This window comes from Ursus maritimus, unplaced genomic scaffold, assembly GCF_017311325.1.
Source record: "Ursus maritimus isolate PB19 unplaced genomic scaffold, ASM1731132v1 scaffold_26, whole genome shotgun sequence".
In the NCBI taxonomy this organism is placed as follows: domain Eukaryota; kingdom Metazoa; phylum Chordata; class Mammalia; order Carnivora; family Ursidae; genus Ursus; species Ursus maritimus.
In genome coordinates this window covers 39,879,536-39,906,331 of record NW_024425119.1, presented here as the reverse complement: position 1 = coordinate 39,906,331, position 26,796 = coordinate 39,879,536, and the positions used below count along the sequence as shown (strand labels likewise).

Genomic DNA, 26,796 nt, shown 5'->3' with positions numbered 1-26,796 from the left:
TGCCAGACAACACAGGTGTGATCATCATTACGCACGATGTGAATAAACAGACTTGCAATGAAACAAATTTGGTTGGCGTATTAATCCAAAAGCACCAGACTGGAGAGTAGATGCAACTATTGTAGGGTAGCAGTACTCTGCTAAGAAAGCCCTTCCCACACCTTGGCAATATTTTGCTCCACGAACTCTAGCAGCATTTGGAATACCTAAAAGCAAAACGAAAGGACAATGGAGACAGGAGCTGCCAGGCCTCAATTTTGACACCACCTCTTTTCTGCTGCTGAATCACCTTAAGATGCAGACACTGTGTCCACCAGATGACAAATTTGTCTCTGGCAAAGCTTGTAAAATATTTATTTAAAGACTTCAGCAAACAAGTAAGCTTTCTGCAGCTTACAATCTTTATTATGAAAAAGTAGAATGTCATGTGACACGTTTAGCAAGAAAAAAGTTCCGCACCATCACAATCAGACTTTTCTGCGGCAGTGGGAGCTACGAAGTACCTCGTGTTGGCTTTTTTTTTCCCCCTGCAGGAATGACTAGTATCCATTTAAATAAACTCTGTTTTTCAACTGACTCACTGGTGAGCATAAGAAATGCAGAGGCAGCTGCATGGACAACCATCTGACCACGCCATTAAAAAAAGTTTAACTTTTTCATGCCAAAAGCCCCCACTGAAAAGCAGTAAGCGCTTCTATTCCTTGTTTGCTGTGTGTAATGTCTTACCATCTACTGATAACACTTATTAAGAGGTCCTGTGATGTCAGCCAAGAATTAAACGGAGGAATCTACTGATTAACCGAGGCTGTTGGGATACTTCTCAGAAAAAAAGCCTGATGAAAATTCCGATTTTCTTTAAAATTTTCACAAGTCTTTAAAATATAAAAATGAATAAATGTTAAACTATAAATGCCCAACAGTTAGTTTTTCTCATTGTAATTTAAGTGCCTGAAATTAAGCTTTTGATTGCCTAGACCTCCATTTCAAAGACATCTCAAATAAACAGACTGCAGCTACATGACATAGCCAGGCTGCCCCACACATGAAGTTCCTCTTTTCAAAGCCCTGAGTGACCCACATATCTTGCATGGCCCTACATTTCCCTTCCCACTCTTTAATTCTTGCTCTTATGTTTTACATTCACCAATAAAGAGTGAACCCACCAAAAACCTGAGGCAACCCACTGTCAACCCCAACCTGTGCTCTGTTTCTGCACACCTTGCTGTGTGACCCTGGGCATGCCGTGTGCCCTCTAGGGCATATAAGTAATAAACCTTGTGGTTTTTTCAAAGTTCCCCTACGGCTGTTGCTGATGTGTGTCTGGCAATCGTAGAACCACCAGGGCTGATCCAGTCACAATATTAGCTCAAATACGGGCTTATCACAAGTAAGGTGGGACCCAGGTGAGTGCCCCCAGGCATTCCTAGCTGAGAGCATCACCACAGATAGGCTGAGACTGACACAAAACAATATAATAACAACTTTCTTATTAAAAGTACATCACCTAATGTGTTGCAATTGTGTAGAATGACCATGTTTTTAGGTCATCCGTGCTAAAGCGTTTAGAGATGTCATGTCACGTCATGACGCCTGCAACTTCCAAATGGTTCCACCAAAACAACACAACACACACACACACACATCCGTGCTAAAGCGTTTAGAGATGTCATGTCACGTCATGACGCCTGCAACTTCCAAATGGTTCCACCAAAACAACACAACACACACACACACACATCCGTGCTAAAGCGTTTAGAGATGTCATGTCACGTCATGACGCCTGCAACTTCCAAATGGTTCCACCAAAACAACACAACACACACACACACACACACACACACACACACACAGTACTATCCTTTCATCTTTTTTGTATCTTTGGAAGTTTTCATAATAAAAAGTTGGGGAGGGGCACCTGTGTGGCTCAGGTCATGATCCCAGGGTCCTGGAACTGAGCCCCAAGTCTAGCCCCACTTCGGGCTCCCTGCTCCGTGGGGAGCCTGCTCCTCCCTCTCCTTCTGCTGCTGCCCCTGCTTGTGCTCTCTTGCCCTCACGTGCGTGCACACTCTGTCAAATAAATAAATAAATACAAACTTGAAGGAAAAAAGTTGGGGAAATACGTGCATTACCAAATACATAGAGAAGGTGGGAAGAGTTCAAAAGTGGAAAGTATGTTTAAGCATAAAGATAAATAGCAGAAGCTTTTTTTTTTTTACAATTAAAAACTATAGTTTATTTTAATAGAGCTTTCTAACAATATGGAAACTTCAGCTCAAGTTTTTCATCTGTTCCTAAGCTAAACGGTAGTCCCTGAATAGATCTGTGGCCAAGAGATTCAAAAGTACCTGTGGTTTGAGGTACCAGTTTTTAGAGGCCATAACTGCAAGCAATGAGGCCTCTGACAGAGCGATGAAAGGCTCACTCAGAAGGTCGGACTTTGTTACCTTGCTCCTGCCAATACATGAGGGCACTAAGTCTGCAACTGTTCTCTCAAGGTTCTCCTGAATGGAAACACACCCCAATAAGCATCTGATACACTGGATTCTGGAACCGCTAATGAAATTCAGCTAAATACAGCTGGAAGTTTATTCAGAAAGACAGTAGGTCTTATTAAGCCCAAGCCTCATTAACAGTGTAGAGAACTTCCGTATCTTTTCTTCAATCATGAAAAATGGTTTTAGATGACTTATCACTGTTACTAAGGGAAAAGACTGGTAAACGTCTGAGGTTCTGTATCTCCTTCCCTCCTTACCAAGACTTTTTACTATCTTCCCATTTGCTCAATTTATTCTAAAGCTTTTATGTATTTAGTTGCTCGGAACCGTTTTCCCTGTAGTATTACCATTCATATCTCTCAGATATATCGTATGCCCACCATTTGAAGCAAGCCCTTTGATTAATATATTTAACATGTAGATTATTGATTCTAGCTATCGCCTTCGGTATTCCTTGGTGCCAAAAAGTTGTTAACTATCATTTGCTTATGGTTGTTACATTAGAAAACAATGTTATAATAGAAACACATCTCTGGAAATTCCGCAGCTAATTATTTTAAGGGACAATACTCCAAACCACTTGATAATGTTAGAAAATATTTGTAGTTGATGATATTTGCTGAAAACCTAAAACTTGTTTATTCTAACTCCACTAGCCAATCAAAGCAGAAATCCAAGCAAAGCCAAAGCAAACACCTTTCTTTCTCCGAAGACACTTCCCTCTTCTCATAAAAACCATCAAGAGAGAGAACTGTCAGTAGTTTTTATTACCAGAAAATTAATGTTTCATAGGTTTTGCAGATCCCCATACTCCCAAGCACTGGCCTTGGTGGGGTATGGTACACACATGCAGGCTCAAAACGAAAACAACCCCGGGGAGGTAGTCAGGTCATCGTACTGAGTTGAACAAAAGAGGAAAAATTCACTGAAAGAACTAGCTTACTAAATCCAATTTGGATCTTATGAAAATTTTGGTGGGTTCCTCTTTTTGTCAGGAGTCTTTTACGAAGCACGTAGACATGCAATTTCGTATTTCAACAGTCTGAAGTAGCTTTAAAGAAGTGAGGATGTGAACATAAGCTGTTCGTTTGGAACGGGTTTTCTCAGTGGATAACTTTTCTTTCTGTTCTTTTCCAGTGGTAAAAAGTATCCCAATTCTGAAGTAACACTACAGACCGTATAACTTGATTATATTTTACAATATATTTAGGAAAAAAAGAACCAGCAGCAATCTGGATTACCAAGGAGTTCATTATTCAAGTTTCTGGTTGGTAAGGAAAAATGGTTAGAGTGTTAGGCCATCTAGCCAGTAGCTGACTAACTCCTCATGTCGAACAGTACGGTTGTGTTTTTATTTATTTTTTATCCTCTCTCTCAAATTATGATAGCAACGTCTAAAGTGAGACAGGTGTAGCCTAGGAAGGCAAAGACTGAAAAATAAAGGCAAACACAGATACCTGGTAAGACACAGAAAAAGGAAGCAGGGTAGAATAGAAAAGTGTCACTGAATACCAAGTATGACTCTGGGTGCATTATTTTTTTCTGTGCCCATCTTTTCTCATCTATAAAATGAGCATAATGCACAGTGATACCGTACAATCTCATACGGATTAGAGATACGTGCACACAAGCTTCCGACGTACAATAACAGCTCAATAAACGGCAGCAATTATTATTCTAATTTTTTTTTTTTAAAGATTTTATTTATTATTCGACAGAGAGAGAGACAGCCAGCGAGAGAGGGAACACAAGCAGGGGGAGTGGGAGAGGAAGAAGCAGGCTCATAGCAGAGGAGCCTGATGTGGGGCTCGATCCCAGAACGCCGGGATCACGCCCTGAGCCGAAGGCAGACGCTTAACCGCTGTGCCACCCAGGCGCCCCTGCAATTATTATTCTAATTTTGGTATTCCTCTTGATTCCTCAGTTTCAGCAGAATATCTACTTAGTAAAAATGCTTTCATATTAACTTTGGTAAATCACTATACTTTCCAGATCCATTGTCTAGAAATTCTTAAATGAACACGCACACACACTAGCAGAGTGTAGGCAGTTACAGAGAGATGAATCAAATATAACTTGAAATGAAAAGAATATGTTCCAAAATTATGCTCCCTATGATTACAATTATTAAGATTATGTAGGCATGTAGATGGGCAACACAAGGGAACACAGAAAATAGAAAATTAATTCTGTGTTAAGTTGGCAGAGTTACAGGACTTTTACTCCTATTTTTAAAAACGGTTATAATGATGGGAAATACAGTAAACATTAGAAGGAATGATGGAACCTTAAAAAAAAAAAAAAGAAACACAAAATTCAGATTCCTTCATCAAATGCTCTCGTTTTACCTTGGTCTCTGATTTCATCCCTTATTACTTTCAACTACTGCTCCCCCCCCCCCCCCCCAGCTGGAGCTGCACAATGTGGAGTCCCTATGTGGCTTCTTCCTTGCCTTTGCTTAGCTCAGGCCTCCTAAAAGCAGTGTCCTAGTCCCATCCTTTCTGCCAATGTAAATCGTATCTGTCTTTCAAGGCTTAAAAATGATTCGTTTCCTTTTAGAAATATTTTCTTTTCTTTCTTTAAAAAAAAATTTTTTTTTGAGAGAAAGAGAGAGCAAGAACAAGCGGGGAAGAGGGGCAGAGGCAGAGGGAGAAGCAGACTCTCTGCTGACCAGGGAGCCAGATGTGGGGCTCGATCCCAGGACCCTGAGATCACTACCTGAGCCGAAGGCAGATGCTTAACCGACTGAGCCACCCAGGTGCCCCTTAGAAATCTTTTCTAATTGACTCCACTCCATAGTTACCTTTCCCACAATCTTCATACCTTCCCCACAACTAGGATACGACCTGAAGGATATGTGAATCACAAGTCATTCCAAGTTGTGACTTAAGAAGAGTGATTTAGGGCTTCTGAATTACAACGTGAGATTTGGATGGAATATTCCTCCTTATAGACTTATTTTATTGAACTAAAAAAAATACTTATAAAGGCTTTTATAGGCTCAGTCAAAATCTTGGTCCTTCTCATTCTAACCTTGTTCCATAATGACAAAACTCCTTAGTCCCTAAATTTCCTCTGTTACATAGCCTTTATAAAAGCTGAGAAGGAAATAATATATGTGACGAGTACCAAGTCTCTAGCATTCTTCCCAAGCTTTAGTGAGAAGTGGGCTATCAATGATAGATGCGACGACAATCACAGGTTACTGGGAGTCAGAACACACAGATTCAAACACTGAGTCTGCAACTTAATGATGTCATGTTAGACAAATTGCTTAACCTAAGACTCGAATCCCTTTTAAGCAGTAAAGCTGAATTTAAAATCCCTACTTTTCAGAATAGAAATCCAGATAAATAAATCATATAACAAGACTGAATATGTTTGGTAAACTGTAATTTTCATAGGTTACTAGTTATTTTCACAGATGGTTAAAGAGTTAAAATTTTAAATTAAAGAATAGCAAAAGCCATGCAGGCCAAGTACTAATAGAAATAAGGTATCAATGTACTAAACATGCAAAAACTGAAGAATAATTTAAAGCTAGAGTGCTGTGGACGTGTTTTGATAACACATTGTTACATTAGCCCACTCCTTTATTTCTATGCTTTTTAGACATTTTTAAAAATGCTTTGGTTCATAAAATGATACCTAAGTTTCCACCATCTTTATATGGACTTTAGATTTAAACATCTACAAGCCTTAGGTAAGCTTAGCTAGCTTAATATGAGAGGGAAAGGGAAGCTCAAATAAAAGGAACTTTTCTAAGATGAATGAGGACTCAGCTAGAAAAATTTCAACCTTAAGCATAAGCTTAGACTGACTTTATGTGTTGCAGAATTTCAGATTTCTTATGCATTTTCTCCTTTTAAATGAGTATCTTTTGACTTTCAATAAAATAGAAGTTTTTATTTAAAATGCAAGTTGAGTGTGTTTCCTGTTGGCATTTTCACCAACATATTATACGACAACTGTCCAAAATAATTTATCTACTTTATTTTTTTAAAAAAGGTTTTATTTATTTATTTGACAGAGAGAGACAGCCAGCGAGAGAGGGAACACAGGCAGGGGGAGTGGGAGAGGAAGAAGCAGGCTCCCAGCAGAGGAGCCTGATGCGGGGCTCGATCCCAGAATGCCGGGATCACGCCCTGAGCCAAAGGCAGACGCTTAACGACAGAGCCACCCAGGCGCCCCTAATTTATCTACTTTAGCTTCATGTTCCATTCCATATCTTTTTCCTTAGTAGCCTTTAACTTAAGTCAACTAATAGCTCCAACAATGTAAGTCAGACAAATTTTATGAATGAACAAGAAAAGTAAACTTGGGTCTAGAGATGATTATTACTGGATCACAAAAAACAGATTTTAAGTTTTATATACCTGAAAGCCTCTGATTTTACCTTCCTAGAGGTATGTGTCAGCTTTCATTTGGCCCCAAAATGAAAGTAGTTATCCATATAATTCCCCTAGTGCCCCATCAGGGGTAATGTAATCTTACTGTTGCAAATTCGTTAAAATGCTTTGCTTTTCTTTCATACTATAACCAATACCAAAAAATGGCTTCCTAAGTGACATTAACTCCAAGCTCTGGTTCGGTGCCAAATGGAGTTAGCTCACCTGCCAATTATGTCTTGAAGTAGCAACTACAAGGGGCACTGGAACAAGGTAGTATAAAACCCAATCAGCCAGAGAGAAGGGCACCAGCAGGAAAGGGCAGGTAAATCTCTTTCCTCAAGGTAAACTGACCTGGTTGCCACGTCTGCTAATCAATCCTAAATACACAGTCCCAGGCAGGAAACTATTTCATTTGTCATTTATTGAAGGAGGCTCCCCCTGGCTGAGTTCCAAGTCAACAGGAACTCACAAATCTCTCTCCCGGAACTGTGTTTCCTGGTTCAGGCTGGTTCTGAATAGAATCAGATCCTGTGGCTAAGTAATCAGTAAGCTAAACAATCATGGAGACCAGAGGCTTATCAAAGCAAAGCTGTGATGACCTACTCTTAGCTCTTTATTCTTTTCAAAATGAGTCAATAATATCTGACATGATAATACTCCAGGGCAAAGGGCATGATGCTTCCTCCCACAAGGTTCAGAAAGAGTAGAAACCAATTACCTAGAAATATTTCCAGAAGAAGTTGCAGCTTAATTTAAGTTTGGGAGAACTGGTTAGATTTACAGAAGTATAAAGATACAGACGAACATATTAGGATAGGAAAGTGGCATTAACAATTATGTGGAAGAGGAAATGTGAATGTTAAGTCTTGAGACAATCTGGCTGAAGTAAACATGTATGTAAGAAAAACAGAAGCTACATGGGGCGCCTGGGTGGCTCAGTCGTTAAGCATCTGCGTTCGGCTCAGGGTATGATCCCGGGAGTCCTGGGATCGGGCCCCACATCGGGCTCCTCCGCTGGGAGCCTGCTTCTTCCTCTCCCACTCCCCCTGCTTGTGTTCCCTCTCTCGCTAGCTGTCTCTCTCCCTGTCAAATAAATAAATAAAATCTTAAAAAAAAAAAAAAAAAGAAAAAAAGAAAAACAGAAGATATGACATTAAGTTTCTAGCTATAAAACCGGAGGGGGAAAACTCAGGATTTGGGACAAAGCGTGGGTAGACTAGCAGACGAATTATCTATCTTAAAAGTACTTTTTGGTTATGATGATTTAGTGGACAATTCTACATTTTGCAAATGATAAAGTAGGTGTCAGCAGCTTTTTGGAGGCTTTATTCTATATCTTCGTTAATTCACCCCCTCTTCAATTTCACAGGAGGATTGAGGCTATCTACATCCCCTCTGTCTCGTTTCCTGTGGCATGAAGTGACCAAACCAAGTTTATGAAGGCAAGAAAACAGATGGAGGGTTGAGAGGAAGAGTGGGGTAGGTTCTCTGTATTCATGAACCCTTCCTCTCACATTTCACATCTTGGTTGGTTTAACAAAGAAGCAGAGTAGACACAGTCTTAAATCCCCAAACATCAACCTAGCTGCTTATCTTTCCACCACTTTACTGAATTTGGTCCTCAGAGCTTTTCTATTTTCAAAAAAGTCCCTTATAAAATACAAATACCTCCCCAGAAAGGAGTTATGGTTTCAGTATCAGTTAGCACCTTAATGTATGATAGTTAAAACAGCTTCAGTGTTCAAAAACATTAGAATATATTTCTCCCCCCGAAAGATTTTATAATCAAATACCCTCGAGAAATAGCTTAGTATAACTTCCTCTTGCAGATTCACAGTGCACATCAGCATTGGAAAAGCACTTAAGAAGTCTAGTAGTAAAATGTTTTAAAAAGTAGTTTCAAATCTCTTTAACTACCAAACCCTATTTCCCCTACAGAACACATACTAACATATTTTAAGATATGAGTATTTTTTAGAACACAGTTTGAAAAACACAAAATTAAAACAAGTCAATGACTAATAATAAGGCACAGAAGAGACAATTCGGGCAGGGTGCATTAGGAAGGATGACAGGAGGTAGGAAAGCAAAAACAGAGCTTTTTTACTTCACAACTTTGTTCAAAAACATGATGTCATTTGTTGCAGGTTTCTGGTTTAAGAGCCAGACCCTAAAGTAAGGACTCATGATCTATTCTATAATTATTTGTCCCTTTCTGAACACTATCGACCTCTGGCCCATTCCTAGAACATGAGTTCTCTATACCACCCTTTCCCACACTGTGACCAAAAGGAGTTGAATGAAGCAAAAAGCTAAATATACCATAGGACTTCTAAGTTTCTCCCTACTATACAGAGCAGTTAAGAGTCAGGAATTAAAGAACCCGGTGAGTGGCTGACCATCTTCATAAGTGATCAAAAGCAACTTAACTTACCAGCTCTGCAACTCAGCAAAAGCCTGTTTCATTTTCTTAATGGAAGCATCCATTTCTTCTTTAACTACAACTCGATACCGTGCAAGAGACACTGTGCAGCGCTGGAGGTCTTTCACAGATTTTTCAATATTGGAACCTTGGGGGGAAAAAAACCCCCAACAATTAATATAAAAAAGGAGCACAGGTAACTTGAAAGGTAGATATGAATACCCACGCATGTAAAGTATCAATGTTACGTGGACGAAGAATGTTCCTAAGTGGCCACCCTCCTCGACAAAAAATTGATGTTTCCATAGATTAAAAAAAAAAAAAAAAAGGTATCCTGGCCAAGATGGAGTAATGGGAGGTGGATTTATCCTCCTGTCTTAAACAACTAAACACATACACACAGACAAAACATATGAAACTTGGTTTTCATAAAAAAGACATTAAGGCAGTACTTTTTGCCTGAGAAAACAGAAATGAAATGAGGCCTATACTGCCCCAACTTACTGCCACAAGAGTTTCCAGGCTGCAGCACAAGGGGGAGAAATCCTAATCCTGAATTGAGGGGACAGAGTTGAGGACTGGGGAGGCCAAGGTGGCTACAATTCTAAGGGCAGCAGACTGGAGAGGAGAGAGCTACACAAAGATGAGAAAATGGTACAGAGACCTACAGAGGATTCTGAATGCACTGGTGTGAGGAAACTACTGAGATAGGAAAAAGAACCACTGGAAAGAAACAGGCAGAACCACCCCCAGACCTCACCCAGACCACCAACAGCTCATGTTCACGCCAGCCAGGATGGGGCACCAGTAGAACACTTGGAAGGGCACGGCCTCAGTAATGAGGCCAAAGTATCTCTAAAGGCCGCTCCAGTTCCACCTACCAAAGCTTAGAGCAAGCCTCAAACTGTTACCAAATAACGGTCCAGAACAACTCATAAGAATACTTAAATAGGGTGCCTGGGGGGCTCAGTCAGTTAAGCGTCTGCCTTCGGCTCAGGTCATGATCCCAGGATCCTGGGATGGAGCCCCGAGGAAGTCTGCTTCTCCCTTCCCCTCTGCCACTCCCCCTGCTTGTGTTCTCTCTCTCTTCTCTCTCAAATAAATAAAATCTTAAAAAAAAAAGAATACTTAAATAAAACACAAAAATATCAACAAAGAGGGGCGCCTGGGTGGCACAGCGGTTAAGCGTCTGCCTTCGGCTCAGGGCGTGATCCTGGCGTTATGGGATCGAGCCCCACATCAGGCTCCTCCGGTATGAGCCTGCTTCTTCCTCTCCCACTCCCCCTGCTTGTGTTTCCTCTCTCGCTGGCTGTCTCTATCTCTGTCAAATAAATAAATAAAATCTTTAAAAAAAAAATATCAACAAAGAAAAAAATAACAACAAAGAAAAATTCACATGTCTGGCATCCAAGAAAAAATTACTAGGCATGCAAAGAGGCAGACAAATATGACCCAAAGCGAAGAGAAAAATCAACTAACAGAAGCAGATGCAGAAATGTCACAGATGCAGAATGAAGTAAATAAGAACATCAAAACAGCTAATATGATCAGCTACCATATGTTCGAGAAGGCAGAGGAAAGCACAAACATGTTGAGGAGAGACATGGATGATACTTTAAAAAAACTCCAACGGAACCTCTAGAGATGAGTCAAAGACAATGTCTGGATGGGACTGACAGCAGATTAGAAGCTGTTGAAAACAAAAAGATTAATGAATTTAAGGATAGCAACTTCAGAAACCATCCAAAATGAAATAAAACACGGTGAGAAAAAAGGCTAAAAAAGTATTTGAATAGGTACCAAAGCTTCAAAACTCTCTAAGTGACAGGATTCAGCAGAATATAATTCACCATGTAGACATTACAAAATTAATAAAATTCTCTCTGTAGTACAGTTTGAAGCATTATATGCGGATAAGCCAACTTTGTAGATAAAGATGAAATATATTTACCTACCCAACACACGCTATATTTCTATACAGAAATGTGGTGCGTGGGTACTCACATTCGCCTTTCAATATTTCCATATTCACCAATGTCAAAGTTATACATGCAACTGATAGGTGGAATCATGGATCTAAGAAGTCTATAATGTGCCGAGATAGAGATTTTCCATTTTTTATTTAAATTCCTCTTGATTTCCTTCCAAATCTACTTAAAAGCTTTCAAGCCTCGTCCTTTTCTTTTTAAAGTCTGACTGAATATTTTTGATGTGCTTTTCTGCACCAAGCTGAGGGTTATGTTAGATTTAAAAGGAAAGCTTCCCTAATTAAATTTAGCTCAGGTGAAATAAATAATTCAATAAAGAGCTACAGGTTACAAGTGTCTTTTATGTTTCTATGTTTCATTTGTTTAGTGGAGTGGACCACCTCGCTTAGATGTATGACATTCAAAGAGGCTATCATCTCCACCCGTTTAATTATCGGCTGATTATTTAAATGATTATTACAGTTAAAAAAAAAAAAAAAAAGCAAAGAGCTACCACCAGTCAATGCTGAGTACTTACTTAAGAGGAAATGATCTTGTTTAAAGCTAGAGTCTGACAGATATTACTAAGAGCACGCAGTTGTGAAGAGAAATGAAAATATTTTTTTAAAAATGTCATGTCAGAGATGGCAGAGCTTTTTACTGTTAAGTCAACCAGGAGATAAAAATGAAGGAAACGGTACAAAAATGTCGCAGTAAAGCAAATAAAAGAAACAAGTTAATGTTAGCAGAAAAGTCATCCTGACCAGTAGAGTTTGACTTTCATTCACTAGAAGGATCCGTCACTGTAACAAGACTGTACAGCATCTGGAACACTATCAAACTCCAACCGCGCATCTGGAGTTAGAGGGGCAGTTACTACCTAAAAAAACAGAATACGTATTACCTGCTACCATTGGAGCTACCTGCTACACCTTATCTGTGGGAACCAGGAGATAATCTGCCCTCGCTAGCCAAAAACAGATTTTTTTTTTGTTTTCTCTCAAAGGTAGGCTTCTGATTTACCTAGCTTTTTGTTGGTGGAGGAGAGTGGAACATCTTCCATCCCCAGATTTGAAAACTGAGGTGCTGTGGTAGGTCTTGAAAGAGTTTTGGCAGCATTCCTATTTTGTTGAGAATTCTGAGTAGACTGCATAGTCAAAGACTTGGGTTCAAAATCAGAGATGCCATTCTCCAGCGTGGACCCTATCAAAGAAAGAGGCCAGGATTTTAGAGTAAAATTTAGGGGTAAATCAATCAAGCAGGCTTAAGTATAAACAAATAGGAAAGGTAAAAATGTTTCAGGCAAAACTATGCCTCTTAAAGGCTGTGAACAAAAACAACTGACAAAATAGAACAAAGAGCAGAAGCAGTTGGACGAGGCTATGAGCAGCATCTGGCTGCATCCTGAATGAGGGTGACAAGCTGTGTTCACCCGTCGCTAGATAAGCTGGCTTGTTCCCTGTATCTCGGTAGCTCTGGGCACGAGGAAGTGAAGAGAGTCAATAGCACTAATTCCTGATAGCTTCTGTAAGTTACGTTGGGGACAAAAGAGTTTTACCCTGTTCCAGGGAACGATGAATTTTAAAAGTTTTAGGAAAAGGGCAAAGAGTTAGGAAATAAGAGCGCCAGCTCAGAATACAAGAAGGAAGCCACTGACTACCTTCGGTTTGTTTGAGGTCAGCATAGGTGCTATATCTTTCTCTAAGTCTTTTTGTGTGAGCAAACTAATCAATAAAAGAACATCTAAGAAATACAGAATAATTCTTAAATTGTCATTACGTTAATAAGGCCAGCAGCAACACAGCAACTGGAAATGGATTAACAAACAAGTAATTAAAAAACCAATTTTAAAAGAGATACTCGCGGGGTGCCTAGGTTGCACAGTCGGCTAAGCATCTGGCTCTTGGGCCTAATCTCAGGGTTGTGAGATCGAGCCCCATGGCGGGCTCCACGCACAGCACAGAGTCTGCTTAGGTTTCTCTTTCCCTCTCTCTCTGCTCGTCCCCTACGTGTGTGCTCCCTCTCTATCAAATAAATAAATAAATATTTTTAAAAAATAAAAGAGATATTCCCAATATCTTCCCAGCATTCATCAAAATGGTTAATAAAACAAAAAAATGTGCAAGATATGTGAATTTACAACTAACACTAATCTAAAATCTTTACTAGAAAACAAATGTGGGACTATAAAAACCGATAGTCCACTTCCCATGAAAGCCATGGGATTACAGTTATTATTATATATTCCTCAGTGTGTTGAGTCTTAGAATAATATACCATCAACATCAACTCATCATCACCATTTTCTTAGTAAGTATGCAATTAAAGAAATCTTAAGGTTACCTTCTGTGATCTCTAACTACTAAGGGATTATTCATTTAGAAGATTTCCACAAGACTGACTTAAACTAAAATTAAAATATGAGACAATGGAATAAAAATCATAGTTTTCTTGGCCTTTGATAATTACAGTTGACTCTTAAACAATGTGGGCATTGGGACGCTGACCCCCCCCAGCTGAAAATCTGTATATAACTTTGACTATCATAAAACTTAATAGCCTACTGTTGGCCAGAAGCCTTACCAATAAGTTGATAAACACATATTTTGTACTTTATATGTATTATATCCTGTATTCTTACAATAAAGTAAGCTAAAGAAGATGTTATTAAGAAAATCATCAGGAGGGGTGCCTGGGTGGCTCAGTCATTAAGCATCTGCCTTCGGCTCAGGGCGTGATCCCAGCGTTCTGGGATCGAGCCCCACATCAGGCTCCCTGCTCCGCTGGGAGCCTGCCTCTTCCTCTCCCACTCCCCCTGCTTGTGTTCCCCCTCTCTTGCTGGCTGTCTCTCTCTCTCTGTCAAATAAATAAATAAATAAAAATCTTTAAAAAAAAAAAAAGAAAAGAAAATCATCAGGAAGAGAAAATATATTTACAGTACTGTAGTGTTATTTTTTGGAAAAAAAAAAAACAAAACCCACATACAGGTGGACCGACACAGTCCAAACCCTGTTGTTCAAGAATCAACTCTTTCACATAAAAGGCCAACGAAAGCTAAAAAGTAAAAGACGAAAACTAAATGTAATTTATTGATTGCTTTCTCAAGGAAGCCCTTGTATTTTTCAACAGAATGCAACTTTTCAAAGACCTGTTAATAAACTCACCCGTTCTATCCAGCATATCTGTTGTGGCAGACTCAGGATCTTCCAATTCTCTGGCATCTATTGAAAGTATCTCCATACCCTCACTGAGAGAGTCCACAGACTCAGTATCATTGATGGCACCGTTGACATGGTAACCATTAATACCACCTTTCTCTGAAGAAGCCACAGACTGTTCCTCTTGAATGGAAACCGATTTACTGGAATCTGGGATACTGTTACTTGGTTCTGCTGCAGGCTTGGGTTTGCTTTTCTTCTTTTTGTTCTAATGATTATTAAAGATTTGAAAAAAAGAAAAGAAAAGAAGACCCCCACAATCCAAAGAGGTAATTCTAGTTACCCACAGATAAACAACATTACCAATTTCTCATATGCTCTTCCAGAAATTGAACACATTTTGTATATGTTGAGCTACTAAAATAACTATGTAAAATGCTTTGGATGAACTCAAACACATAAATATAAAAATTAATGCATGGTAAAACCCACCATAAGCAAAATCAAAACATAAATCTTAAAACGTGAAAAAATATGTCCAACTTCTATACAAAAAACTAAATTTATACAGAGTTCTAACAAAAACCAAAGAAAACAATAACCCAATAGAAAAAAATGTTATAGGATAGAAACATATGGAATGAAGTGTAACCTCAGTCTAATAAGAGACATAAATTAAAAGTGCACTGCAGAGGATTCTGGGAAGATGACAGAGGAGGAAGCACCAGTAATCTTTCTCCCTCGACAACAATAACACTGGCAGAATCTGCCTGATATAACTATGTTGGAGCTCTCGAGTCTACTGAAGGCTGGCAATTTGCAGGTGAAGACCTGGACAGTAAACTGTGGTTAATTTCAGTTAGTATCAGCTCCTAGTATAGAAGCAGTTACCTTAGGGGACAGGCAGCTGTGCACCTGTTCTTGGAGCAGCTTGCACAAATTATGGGAGCCAGGGTAAACAAAAAGAACCCCACCCCCTCCAAATATTGGGGATCTGTACTCTGATCACTGATTGCTGCTTTTGATCACAGAAGTGCAGACAAAGAGGCAGTCATCCATTGTTTCTGCACCTCCTCCTGTTGTTGCAAGCCCCACCTCTTTGGCTGAGTGACTTCCAGGGGAATAGAAAGAGCAGTGCCCCAGAAAACTAATAATAACAAAAAAATAAGCAAACCCTGAGGAAGGGGGGAATCTGATTTCCAAAGTTACCACATTGTTAGATTCAAATGTCCAGTTTTCAACAAAAAATCCCAAGGCACAAAAATCACACAAAAAACAAGTATGCCCTATTTAAAGGGAAAAAAAATCAACAGAAACTGGCCTTGAAAAAGATCTCTTGGCAGATACATTAAAGACTAAAACAACTGTCTTACCCTTAACTACAGAGAACAAACTGCTGGTCACTAGAGGGGAGGCTGGGGTGGGGGGAGGGTGAAAGAGGTGATGGGATGAAGGAGGACACTTGTGATGAGCACCGAGTGTTGTAAGAAAGTGTCGAATCACTATATTGCACATCTGAAACTTATATTACACTGTATGTTAACTAACTGGAATTTAAATAAAAACTTAAAATAACTGTCTTAAAGTTGCTCAAGAAACTACAAGAAGATATGGAGAAAATCAAGAAAGCAAAGTATGAACAAAATGGAAGAATCAATAAAGAGATAGAAAACCTAAAAGAGGGGCGCCTGGGTGGCACAGCGGTTAAGTGTCTGCCTTCGGCTCAGGGCGTGATCCCGGCGTGATGGGATCAAGCCCCACATCAGGCTCCTCCGCTGTGAGCCTGCTTCTTCCTCTCCCACTCCCCCTGCTTGTGTTCCCTCTCTCACTGGCTGTCTCTAACTCTGTCGAATAAATAAATAAAATCTTTAAAAAAAAAAAAAAAAAGAAAACCTAAAAGAAATTAAATAAAGAAATATTGGAGCTGAAAAGTAGAGTGAATTTTTAAAATTCACTAAAGGGATTGAAAGGCAGATTTCATCAGACAAAAGAAAAAAAATCAGTGAACTTGAAGACTGGAGAATGGAAATTGTCAAGTCTGAGGAACAGAAAGAAAAACTATTGAAGAAAAGTGAGCAGAGAGGCGCCTGGCTGGCTCAGTCTGCAGAGCATGTGACTCTCAACCTCAGGGTTGTGAGTTCAAACCTGAAATCACATGGAAGAGACTGTGTGGCATTCTACGGTCACAGCTGTGTTTCAGTATCACTGAAGACTTTTTTAAACCAGATGAAGTGAAGTGGCATATGTAAATCTTTTCTTTCAAATATTTTTGCAGGGCCTAAAGTTTTTTTAATAATATAAATGCCGATATCATGCTTTTAAATTTAATTCATTTTTACCTTTTTCTTGCCTGTTACTGTCCATTCTTTGAGTACTTCACTGGCACTACCTGTAAAAGAAACCAATGAGAGATTTTCTCTCCAATCACATGCATGGTCAACCAGGAATTAGTGTTCCTGCATTTTGTAATTGCGGAGCAATTTCCAAAGTTCCTAATAGGGAAAGGTTAAGGTTCAAGTCTCTGAGCTAATGTAATAAGACAATCACATTATACTTAGGAATACCTGTCCATTTAGAACCCCTTCTCCATGTAATTTCCCTGGTAAGTTCTTCTAAGAAGAGAGTAATGTAGCCTGAACATTTTGAAGATTCTTTTATTTATTTATATTTAGATTAAATATAAAGATAACTGGTTTCAGTCCAAATACACCATCCCCTCCCCTCTAGAAGATCACATACCACCGTGGCTATGTTGTTTTAGAGAGAGCTGGACGCTGCCCTAGACCCAAATACTAATATCATAAAGAAAACAGATGTTGATAAAGAAAAAACTTCCAGTATTTGGTCTGTTTCTTATACACTGATAGATTCAGAAGAATAGAAACAGGAAGACCTAATCTGGTGCTGCTGTTCAATGAAGCAATAGCTTCAGGCAAAGTTTTTCTCAAGTTTCAATGTGGAAAGAAGTTTATAAACATTCCTCAACTCTATAAACTGAAAGCTTGGCTAAACACACCATTCTTCTATATGTTAGATAAGGAAACTGAAACCCTTACATTTGAGTCACTCGCCGGAAACCAAACGAAATGGTACAGGAGCCTGGAAGAGAATGCTGAATGCCTGAATTTGTCATCTGGTGCTGGGCCACTCGCTGGGTCATTGCTCTGTCCCTAGAAGTTTCTTAAATTCTTACTCAACCCAATTCCAATCAAGTCCCTTATACCACTAGCCACACAATTTGTTCTTAAAGCCAATAGAGAACATTCTGAGTAAACTGATGGAGTTTTCTCAGCTTGTGTTTTATTCTAAGATATCATACAGTTTATGAATGAATTACTTCTAGGGCTGAAAGAGGTATCTTAAAAAAAAAAAAAGCCAGGTTACCATGGGGTCTGCTATATCATCTATGAAACACCAGACTGCTGTATGAATGTTACAGAAGTCCGAAGCAACTTCTATTTGAACAAACGCAAACTTATTTAAAAACTGAACAAGGATTACCTTCCATGAACGCTTGTACTGTTTTGTCCACACAATTATCAAAGTGCTGCAAAACCAGGATGATTTCATTATTGCTCTTATTGGGAACTATTGCACGCACCGCATTTATCTGGAAAAGATGACAGGATCATTTAATTCTAGCATCAGTCCGTCAGTTGGCAACTGATGCCTATTACAGAAAGTAACGGAAAAAATGATATGGATCACTCTTTAGTGTCAGTGAGAGTACATACAACCATCTCACCGGGAATGATTAATGGACGAGTGATAACAGCACATAAAAAATTAATTTCAAAACCTAGAAAAGCAGCACATTTCTAGAAGTAGAAGGTATGTGCTAGACTTCATTTCAAGAAAGGGTGGTTTAATTAGGTCTCAGGTATTATTTTAGCATCAATATTTCCTCATCTTAGCCTACTGTGGGGAAAGGTAGAAAGTTTAATGAAGCACCAACAGTAACAACTTACATTTTTCAGCAGTATTTTTCAAAACATTTTTACTTCAAAAAAAATTTTTTACTTCATAACATTTAATTGTATAATAACACTATAATTTAAGTTATCATAAACTGTTTCAGGCATACAAAACATAACGAACACCTGCTACGTGATAATTGGTTTAATACAATAAAATAGATGGCAATGGAGGCCCGCATGAAGTCCCTCATAAATCGCATCCCCCACCTCTTCACAGAGATTTCTGCCTTGAATTTGGCATTATCTTGATACATGTTTTTGCACTTTTATGATGTATATATCCATAGGTAATATATACTATTGTTTTGCCTTACATAAATATATTATACATATCTATATTCAATTTTCTTTTTTCTTTTGTTTTTTAAAGATTTTATTTATTTATGTGACAGAGAGACAGCCAGTGAGAGAGGGAACACAGGCAGGGGGAGTGGGAGAGGAAGAAGCAGGCTCCCAGCGGGGGAGCCCGATGTGGGACTCGATCCCGGAACACCAGGATCACGCCCTGAGCCGAAGGCAGACGCTTAACGACTGCGCTACCCAGGCGCTCTCAATTTGCTTTCTTCACGTAACATCGTTCTTTACGATTTTTTTGTGCATTGATAAATGCATCTCTTATTTATTTTAACTGCTGCATAACATTTATTTTAACTGCTACATAACACTGTATGAATATAGCCAATTTATTCATTCTCCTGTTGATGACCATTTACATTGTTTCCAATGTTGGCTATTATGAAAAATGCTGGCATGAACATTCCTATGTTTATTTGCTGCTGAATCTTCAAAGCTTAAAACGATGTTCATCACATTGTAAACAATTAAAAAAGAAAAAAATCACATCTTCTGTGAATAGTGACAGAATGTGTCTATTGTGTATTACCACTAGAATTCTTGAATATTAGGGCATCTACAAATTCGTTACATAGCACCAAGTTGTTCTTTAAAATAGATATGCCAAGGAGCGCCTGGGTGGCTCAGCTGGTTGAGTTGGAGGACTCTCGATTGCAGATGGGGATATGGTCTCAGGTTGTGGGATCTACCCCCACCAGCAGGCTTGTGCTTAGTGGGGAGTCTGCTGAAGGTTCTCTCTCTCCCTCTCTCATGCCCCTCCCCCTGTTCCTGCATGCTCTAAAATAAATCTTAAAAAATTTTTTTAATAAAATAAAATAAAATAGATATGGCAATTTTGTTGGATTTATTCCTAAGGCTTTTTTTTTTTAATTCAAGTATAATTAACATACCCTGTGATATTAATTACAACATAATGATTCAACAATTCTATACATTTCTTAGTACTCATCAAGGTAAGTATACTCCTAATAACTTTTATCTATTTCACCCATTCTCCCCCTACCCACCACTGCTCTGGGCAATTTGAGAAAATCTGCATATTCTGTTTTCATTTTTGTATATCAATTTAATATTCAGCAACCTTGATGAATTCTTATAATTTCTTGCTTTCTTGGTTTTTCTATGTAGACAGAAAATAACTGTATTGTCTATAAATAACAAGTTTTTTTCTTCCTTTCCAATCCTTACAATTTTCATTTCTTACCTCACTGCATAATGTGAAATTGGCTATTTCTCCAAGCAAACCCGGCTCTTTTTGGTAGGGAGTAGCACCTAGAAACCAAGATCTAAGAGCTGGATGCGTTTATTGTTACTGGGTAGTCATTATTTCTAGGTTTTTTTTCAGTGGATAGAGCTAGGAGATTTTGTTTTTTACAACATGAGTTCATAACACCTTCAATTCAAATATAACATTAAAAGGCTTTTTCTTAATTTTAAACATGTATCTATTTTCTGTACACTAAAAGTTTTTACTAATTTGCTTAATTCTATAATATTCAAAAAATATTACTAATAAACTAAAACATAATATTACTAATGATAAAACACTGAATACAATGAAAGATTTGCAATTCTTTTTGTCTTTTACAATATCCCTCTAAACATGTACAGAATACTGAATTGTTCAGATGTCAGTGGGAAGATTTGTTGCAGTTCACCCTTTCCCCGAAGGTGAAATATTTTTAGGATCTCAACTTTATATAAGACCTTAGCCCCAAATCCTAACCCAGGACGAGCCTTGGGCTTCAGGGCCCTGTGTGGTAAAACCCAACTTTTATTGAGACTGGCAAAACACATCAGAGTTACCTAGCTCAGGCCTACCACTCTGGTTTTTAGTGCCCTCTATATTTTTGGTCCCTAGGGATATCCTTTACTTGTTATGTTACGGTATGCATTTTAAATGATGTATGTTATTTTTCATTCTGTATTTCTAAGAATTTTATAACAGGAATGTTTCCAGGTTCTTTAGTCAGCCATACTGCTTAAAAAGGAAGTATTTTTATATATGAAGAGAAATAAAAGTATATTGTCTAAGTAATAAGCAGAATCTGTATTGGAACCTAAGTCTTCTTTAGTACATTTGCTTTTATATCATTCTACCCCTTTTTTGCTTCAGGCTTACCTGAACAATGATAAGGTTTAAAACCATACAAAGTGGGAAGGTATATAATGTATAATCCAAAGAGGGCTAATCTATAATATACATTTTTGACATGAGCAAAAAACTTAGTACTGATCACTATAAAATGGACTTTGGGCAAAACTTACAGATTCTATGATAAAAGTAAGATTCTGATCATTTAAAATGTGAAAGTGTTTATATTATTCAACCAATATAGTATATCTGTGACTCCATAATCAACAATATACCTTTCTTAATAAAACAGAGAAAGCACATAAAGCTTTTGTTTTTCTCAGTAAAACTCATTAAGGGTTATATTACTAAAAACACCTGGTTTTCTTCCAGAGGAATGTTACTTGGAAGATCTATTTCTCTTCTTGTTCTGAACTCTCCAAATGAATGGAAAGACCCTACTCAGGTTATTCCTTAAAGAATGCTGCCAGATGAGATACACACTTAGCCATATATATATTATTGGTTATAATAGTAACTAATATTTATGACATTAGTTATGCAAACAAAATCATACTTCACTTTTTTGTGTAGCCACTGATTGTATTAGCATCTAAATTTTACTGACATTCGAGCTTACTATCCGTAGTAACTAGTCATACCTTCTCTTTCATGTTCTCAAAAGCTCCTCCCTGGGCCAATACAGTATTGGACTGCAAATCAAAAATGAATCCTGATGTATCTGCAAGAATAAGAAGGAAAAAATATATTCAACACGATCCAAAACTAACACGTGATCCATCCCCCAAATGGAAGCGCCATACCAGCTGCTTTCCTCTCATAAACAGTTAACAATTTAGTTGCTATTTTGTAAATTCTATTCTATATATAACTGATAACTACACTTGAGTTAAAATTATAAAATTTGATTTTAATAGAAACCATCAAGAGCTACAGAAAGACACTAAATACATCAACTATATTAGACTGTCCAGTAATCCTTGACATCTTTGTTAACTATCCTAATTTAAAAGGCCCTTTAGAAATATTGCTAGTAAATAGTTCTCCAAGGTAAAATTTAACACTAATGAATCTGAAAATGTGAATATAAGAGCTTCTATACCATTATTAATAACAACACATGAAACTAATTACCATCTTCTAGACTGCATCACACACGTTCCTAGACTATCAAAATCCCTGAACACATTCATGTTTATATCCCCAACATAATGCTTGACAAAGCAATGTACCTGAGCTGACACCACGGGCACAACACGGGAAAACAGTGTAACGCGACGGATTACAAAAAAGTGTTTGGCTTCCTTGTGCTTATAAAGAAAAGGTTATCTGCAAATGTAATCAATTTCTTTACCTGTGACTATGTAATCCATAAATTATCTCAGCTTTAACACTTGACAATTTGTTTTAATCTAATGAGATGCAATGGCAGGAAATGGTTAGAGTACTTCTGAAATTCTGATGTGGATACTTATTATCTGGGGAATCTTAGGTTAAAATGCAGGTTCTGATTCAGTAGTTTGGCTTGTGGCCTGAGATTTGTACTCTCCAGCGGTATCAACGCTGCTGATCCATGCACCATACTTGGGAAGAGCTTGGGGGTTAGAATTTCAACAAAGCAAGCAAAAGGAGAAATTTTAAGAAAAGAGGTTGCTATGGTTTAAATGTTTGTGTGTCCACCTCCCACTCCCGCCTGCCACCACCCAGCACTAAATTCATATGTTGAAATCCTTAAGTGTTAGTATTATATGATGGTATTATTAGCAGTGGGACCTTTGAGAGGTGACTAGGTCATGAGACTGGAGTCCTCATGATGGGATTAGTGCTATTATAAAAGAGACCCCACGGAGTTCTCCAGCCCCTGCCACTGTGGGAGGACAAAATGAGAAGTAGTCTGCAACCCAGAAGAGGGCCCTCAGCTGACTACGCTAGCACTCTGATCTCAGACTTCCAGCCTCGCAGAACTGTGAGAAATAAATTTCTGTTGTTTAGAAGCTACTCAGTCTATTATGGCAGCTAGAACAGAATAAGACAGGGGTATAAAAAATACAGTAATATTCCAGTATACTTTCCAAATTCTTTTGCTATTATTATAAATGTGTTTTAATTAAAGCCTCTTTTCAGGGATAAAAGATACAGCATAGGGAATAGTCAATGGTACTGTAATAGCATTGCATGGTGACAGATGGGAGCTACACTTGGGTGAGCATAGCATAATGTATAGACTTGTCAAATCACTATGTTGTAACCTGAAACTAATGTAACAGTGTGTGTCAGCTATACTTCAATTTAAAAATATAATAAAGACTCTTTTACAGCTTAACCCTGGGTTTTCAAGTACTTCCTAGTTCCTATGGAAGACTGGTAATTCATAAGTTAGAATGGTAACAACATTTTGGTACTAAAAGTGGAAAAGAGGATATGAATAGAGTCAATGTCATTCCAAGAGAAACTGTGATTGCCAGTTGCCAATACAACCGTGAATTAATTTTTTTTAAAGATTTTATTTATTTGAGAGAGAGAGAGCACGGGAACGCACAGAGAGAGAGAGAGCAAGAGCAGGGGGAGGGGCAGAGGGAGAAGCAGAATCCCCAATGAGCAGGGAGCCGGATGGGGGACTCAATCCCAGGACGCTGGGGATCATGACCTGAGCCGAAGGCAGATGCTTAACTGACTGAGGCACCCAGGCACCCCAAAACCGTGAATTAATTTAGATTTAACCTCTGTAATACTGGCAGTTTTCAGACTGTTACCTAAATTAAAAATTAGGTTGCACTTAAAACGAACTCAGTATTTAAGTCTGAGTTTTCCAGATAACTACATAATATGGTTAACTCTCAATTATCTTTATTAACTGAAAAAAGACACAGTTTTGAAAATCCTGTGCAGTCAAAATACTATCCAGCAACCTACTCAATTGCTATAGGTTAGCCGAACGATTTCACTTGGGTGTTACAAGTACTTTCCCCTAAAGACAAATTAATGAGCAAGGAGATGATACAAAGGATGTCAACAATCTTATTAAAGAATCAAACCATCAACCTCTTTTAAGGTGGAAGCAAAACAGCATTTTGGGGTCTGTATTTATTTGTTTTGGGGTTTGTATTTAAATGAACAATTAGTATTACTAGCTTCTTACACATCACCTAACACTTTATTTTTTTCCTTTAACAACACATTAGATAAAGTACAAGGAAAACAAAGGTTAGTTCTGTAAACACCTTCAGCTGTTGCCCCCCAAATTAGCGTAAGTATTACTAGGGTTTATCTGACATACATACAGGTTAGGATAATGATTAAAAATACATAAAGCAGTCAGGATCCCAGTAGGAAACAAATGGCACGCTCAAATTGGGAAATCTGAGGAGAGTTTAATAAAGGGACTGTTTTCAAAGGTCCTAGTAAGGAGTAGGGAACCCAAAAGATACATACAGTGCAGTACTCTTGGCTAATAACAGCAATGTACCCTGCTACTCTGAGGTTTTAACGAGGTAGAAGGAGAAAGCAATTCCTGGAACCCAGAGACACAAGGCTCTTTCATCTCTGTTTCCTCTGGTATGGAGAGGGCCACAGGACCATAGCTATGACCTTTGGTCGAAGGACAAGGTAAGCCCACAGTGACCTCCCTCAGGGAAAGTCTGGGAAATAAAACCACTACCTCACTCTCCTCCCTGCCTCTGATCTCCTGCCTATGCTGCCTGCCTAACGGCCAAACCCAACTAGAAGCCCAAGAGCAAGAGAGCCATTGAGGTAGTGTATACAGGTCAGCCTCCCATGGCACAAATGCCAATTTCATATTTATACTCTAAATCGTAAGTTCATCAAAAAGGTAAAGCAATAATTCAACATCTTAACTTGCCTACTCACCAGCTAATATTGCCTCTTTTAACTTAAACAACATTCAAAACCTTGCTTCAATGAACTGGTGCTTAAGGGCCTCTCAGCATTACAGATAAGGTCATTTTTAGTTCCCATCAATAATATTTAGTAATTTAACAATTTTCTTATTTTTTCATGCAAAGAAAGCCTAAGATTTACTTAATTCCACTGGTAGGAAATGAGGCAGGATCTCAACCATTGATATCTATCCTATGATAGAGAGCGTGTATACTCAGCAAGAAATCTATTTTTTATTTTATTTTATTTTTAAAAAAGATCTTATTTATTTACTTGTCAGAGAGAGAGCGAGTGAACAAGCACACAAAGCAGGGGGAGCGACAGGCAGAGGGAGAAGCAGGCTCCTCCCTGAGCAAGGAGCTGATATGGGACTCGATCCCAGGACCGTGGGATCATGACCTGAGCCAAAGGCAGACGCTTAACTGACTGAGCCACCCAGGCATTCCAAGAAATACATCTTTAAAGAACAATTCAGTTAAATACTACTCTCACACAAAACTCATAAAGGATACAAAGAATTCTGAACTTCCTTACCATTTATTTCACTCTATTAGGAACCACCTCAGAAGTTCCTTGGAATTATTTCAAATAGCACACATTTAGGAACATTTTGGAAAAAGTATGTTATTTACAGTATCACTGACATATTTGCAAATACTGCAGGCTTTGTTATTATTGTTTTTGCTGGCTTCAAAAATCAGACAAAAGTTGTTTTAGACACTGAGAATGACACAGAAATATCTGAGTCTGATAATACCATGTGTTACACCAAACTTGAACAAGTTTTTTCTTAACTGAGGTGTAACTGACATACAACATAGTGTTCACTATTTATATATATTGAGAAATGATCACCACAATAACTGTAGTTAACATCTGTCACCATACATAGCTACAAATTTTTTTTCTTGTGAGAAGAACTCTAAGATCCACTCTCTTAGCAACCTACAAACATGCAACACAGATTAACTACGTTAACATGCTGTATATTACATCCCCATGACTTATTTTTTTTATAACTAGAAGTCTACTTTTTGACCCCTTTTGCCCATTTCACTCCCCCTCCTCTCTGGTAAACACCAATCTGTTCTCCATATCTATGAGCTTGGTTTTATTTTGTTTTATAAGATTTCACATATAAGTGAGATCATAGGACATTTGTCTTTCTCTGACATTCACTTGACATAATGCCCACAAGGTCCGTCCATATCGTCCAAATGGGAAGATTTCCTTCTTTTTATGGTTAAATGATATTCCATTATGTGTGTGTGTGTGTGTGTGTGTGTGTGTGTGTGTGTGCACGTTTTCTTAATCCATCCAGGATAGGCCGCTAAACGGTTGATATCTTCGCTATTGTAAATAATAAGGCAATAAACATGGGAGTGCATATATCTTTTTAAGTTAGTGTTTTTGTTTTGGGGGGATAACTACCCAAAAGTGGAATTGCTGGATCATGTGGTAAGCCTATCTTTAATTTCTTAAGGAATTTCCATACTGTTTTCCATAGTCGCTATACCAATTTACATTCCCACCAAAAGTATGTGAGGGTTTCCTTCTTTCCACATCCTAGCCAACACTTGTTCTTTTTTTTTTAAATAGACTTTATTTATTTATTTGAGAGAGAGAGAGAGAGAGAGAAAGCATGAGCTGGGGGAGGGGGCGGGGCAGAGGGAGAGAGAGCAGCTGACTCCCTGCTGAGCAGGGAGTCTGAGGTGGGGCGTGATCCCAGGATCCTGGGATCATGACCTGAGTTGAAGGCAGATGCTTAACTGACTGAGCCACCCAGGTGCCCCAACACTCGTTATTTCTTGTCTTTTTGATAATAACCATTCTAACATGTGTGAGGTGTTATCGCATTGTAGTTTTGATTGCATTTCCTTGATGATTAGTAATGTTGAGCACTTTTTCTTTTTTCCCAATAAATTTTTAATTTAAATTCAATTAATTAACATATACAGTATTATTAGTTTCAGAGGTAGATTTCAGTGACTCATCAGTCTTATATAAAATCCAGCGCTCATTATATCACATGCCCTCTTT

The 26,796-nt window shown here is 38.3% G+C and overlaps 1 protein-coding gene across 2 annotated transcripts in view; it reads right to left on the bottom strand.

Moving 5' to 3' along the window:
* Nucleotides 1–26,796, bottom strand: part of SPATS2 (spermatogenesis associated serine rich 2) — a 136,861-nt gene that overhangs the window by 13,047 nt on the left and 97,018 nt on the right. For both annotated transcript variants that reach the window (XM_040642411.1, XM_040642410.1), the window contains exons 3-8: nt 21,501–21,580; nt 17,935–18,043; nt 16,773–16,822; nt 14,440–14,701; nt 12,299–12,478; nt 9,321–9,456 (exon numbers count right to left, since the gene is read on the bottom strand). In XM_040642411.1, the coding sequence (XP_040498345.1) occupies nt 9,321–9,456; nt 12,299–12,478; nt 14,440–14,701; nt 16,773–16,822; nt 17,935–18,043; nt 21,501–21,580 (817 nt within the window). The remainder of the gene's footprint in view (nt 1–9,320; nt 9,457–12,298; nt 12,479–14,439; nt 14,702–16,772; nt 16,823–17,934; nt 18,044–21,500; nt 21,581–26,796) is intronic.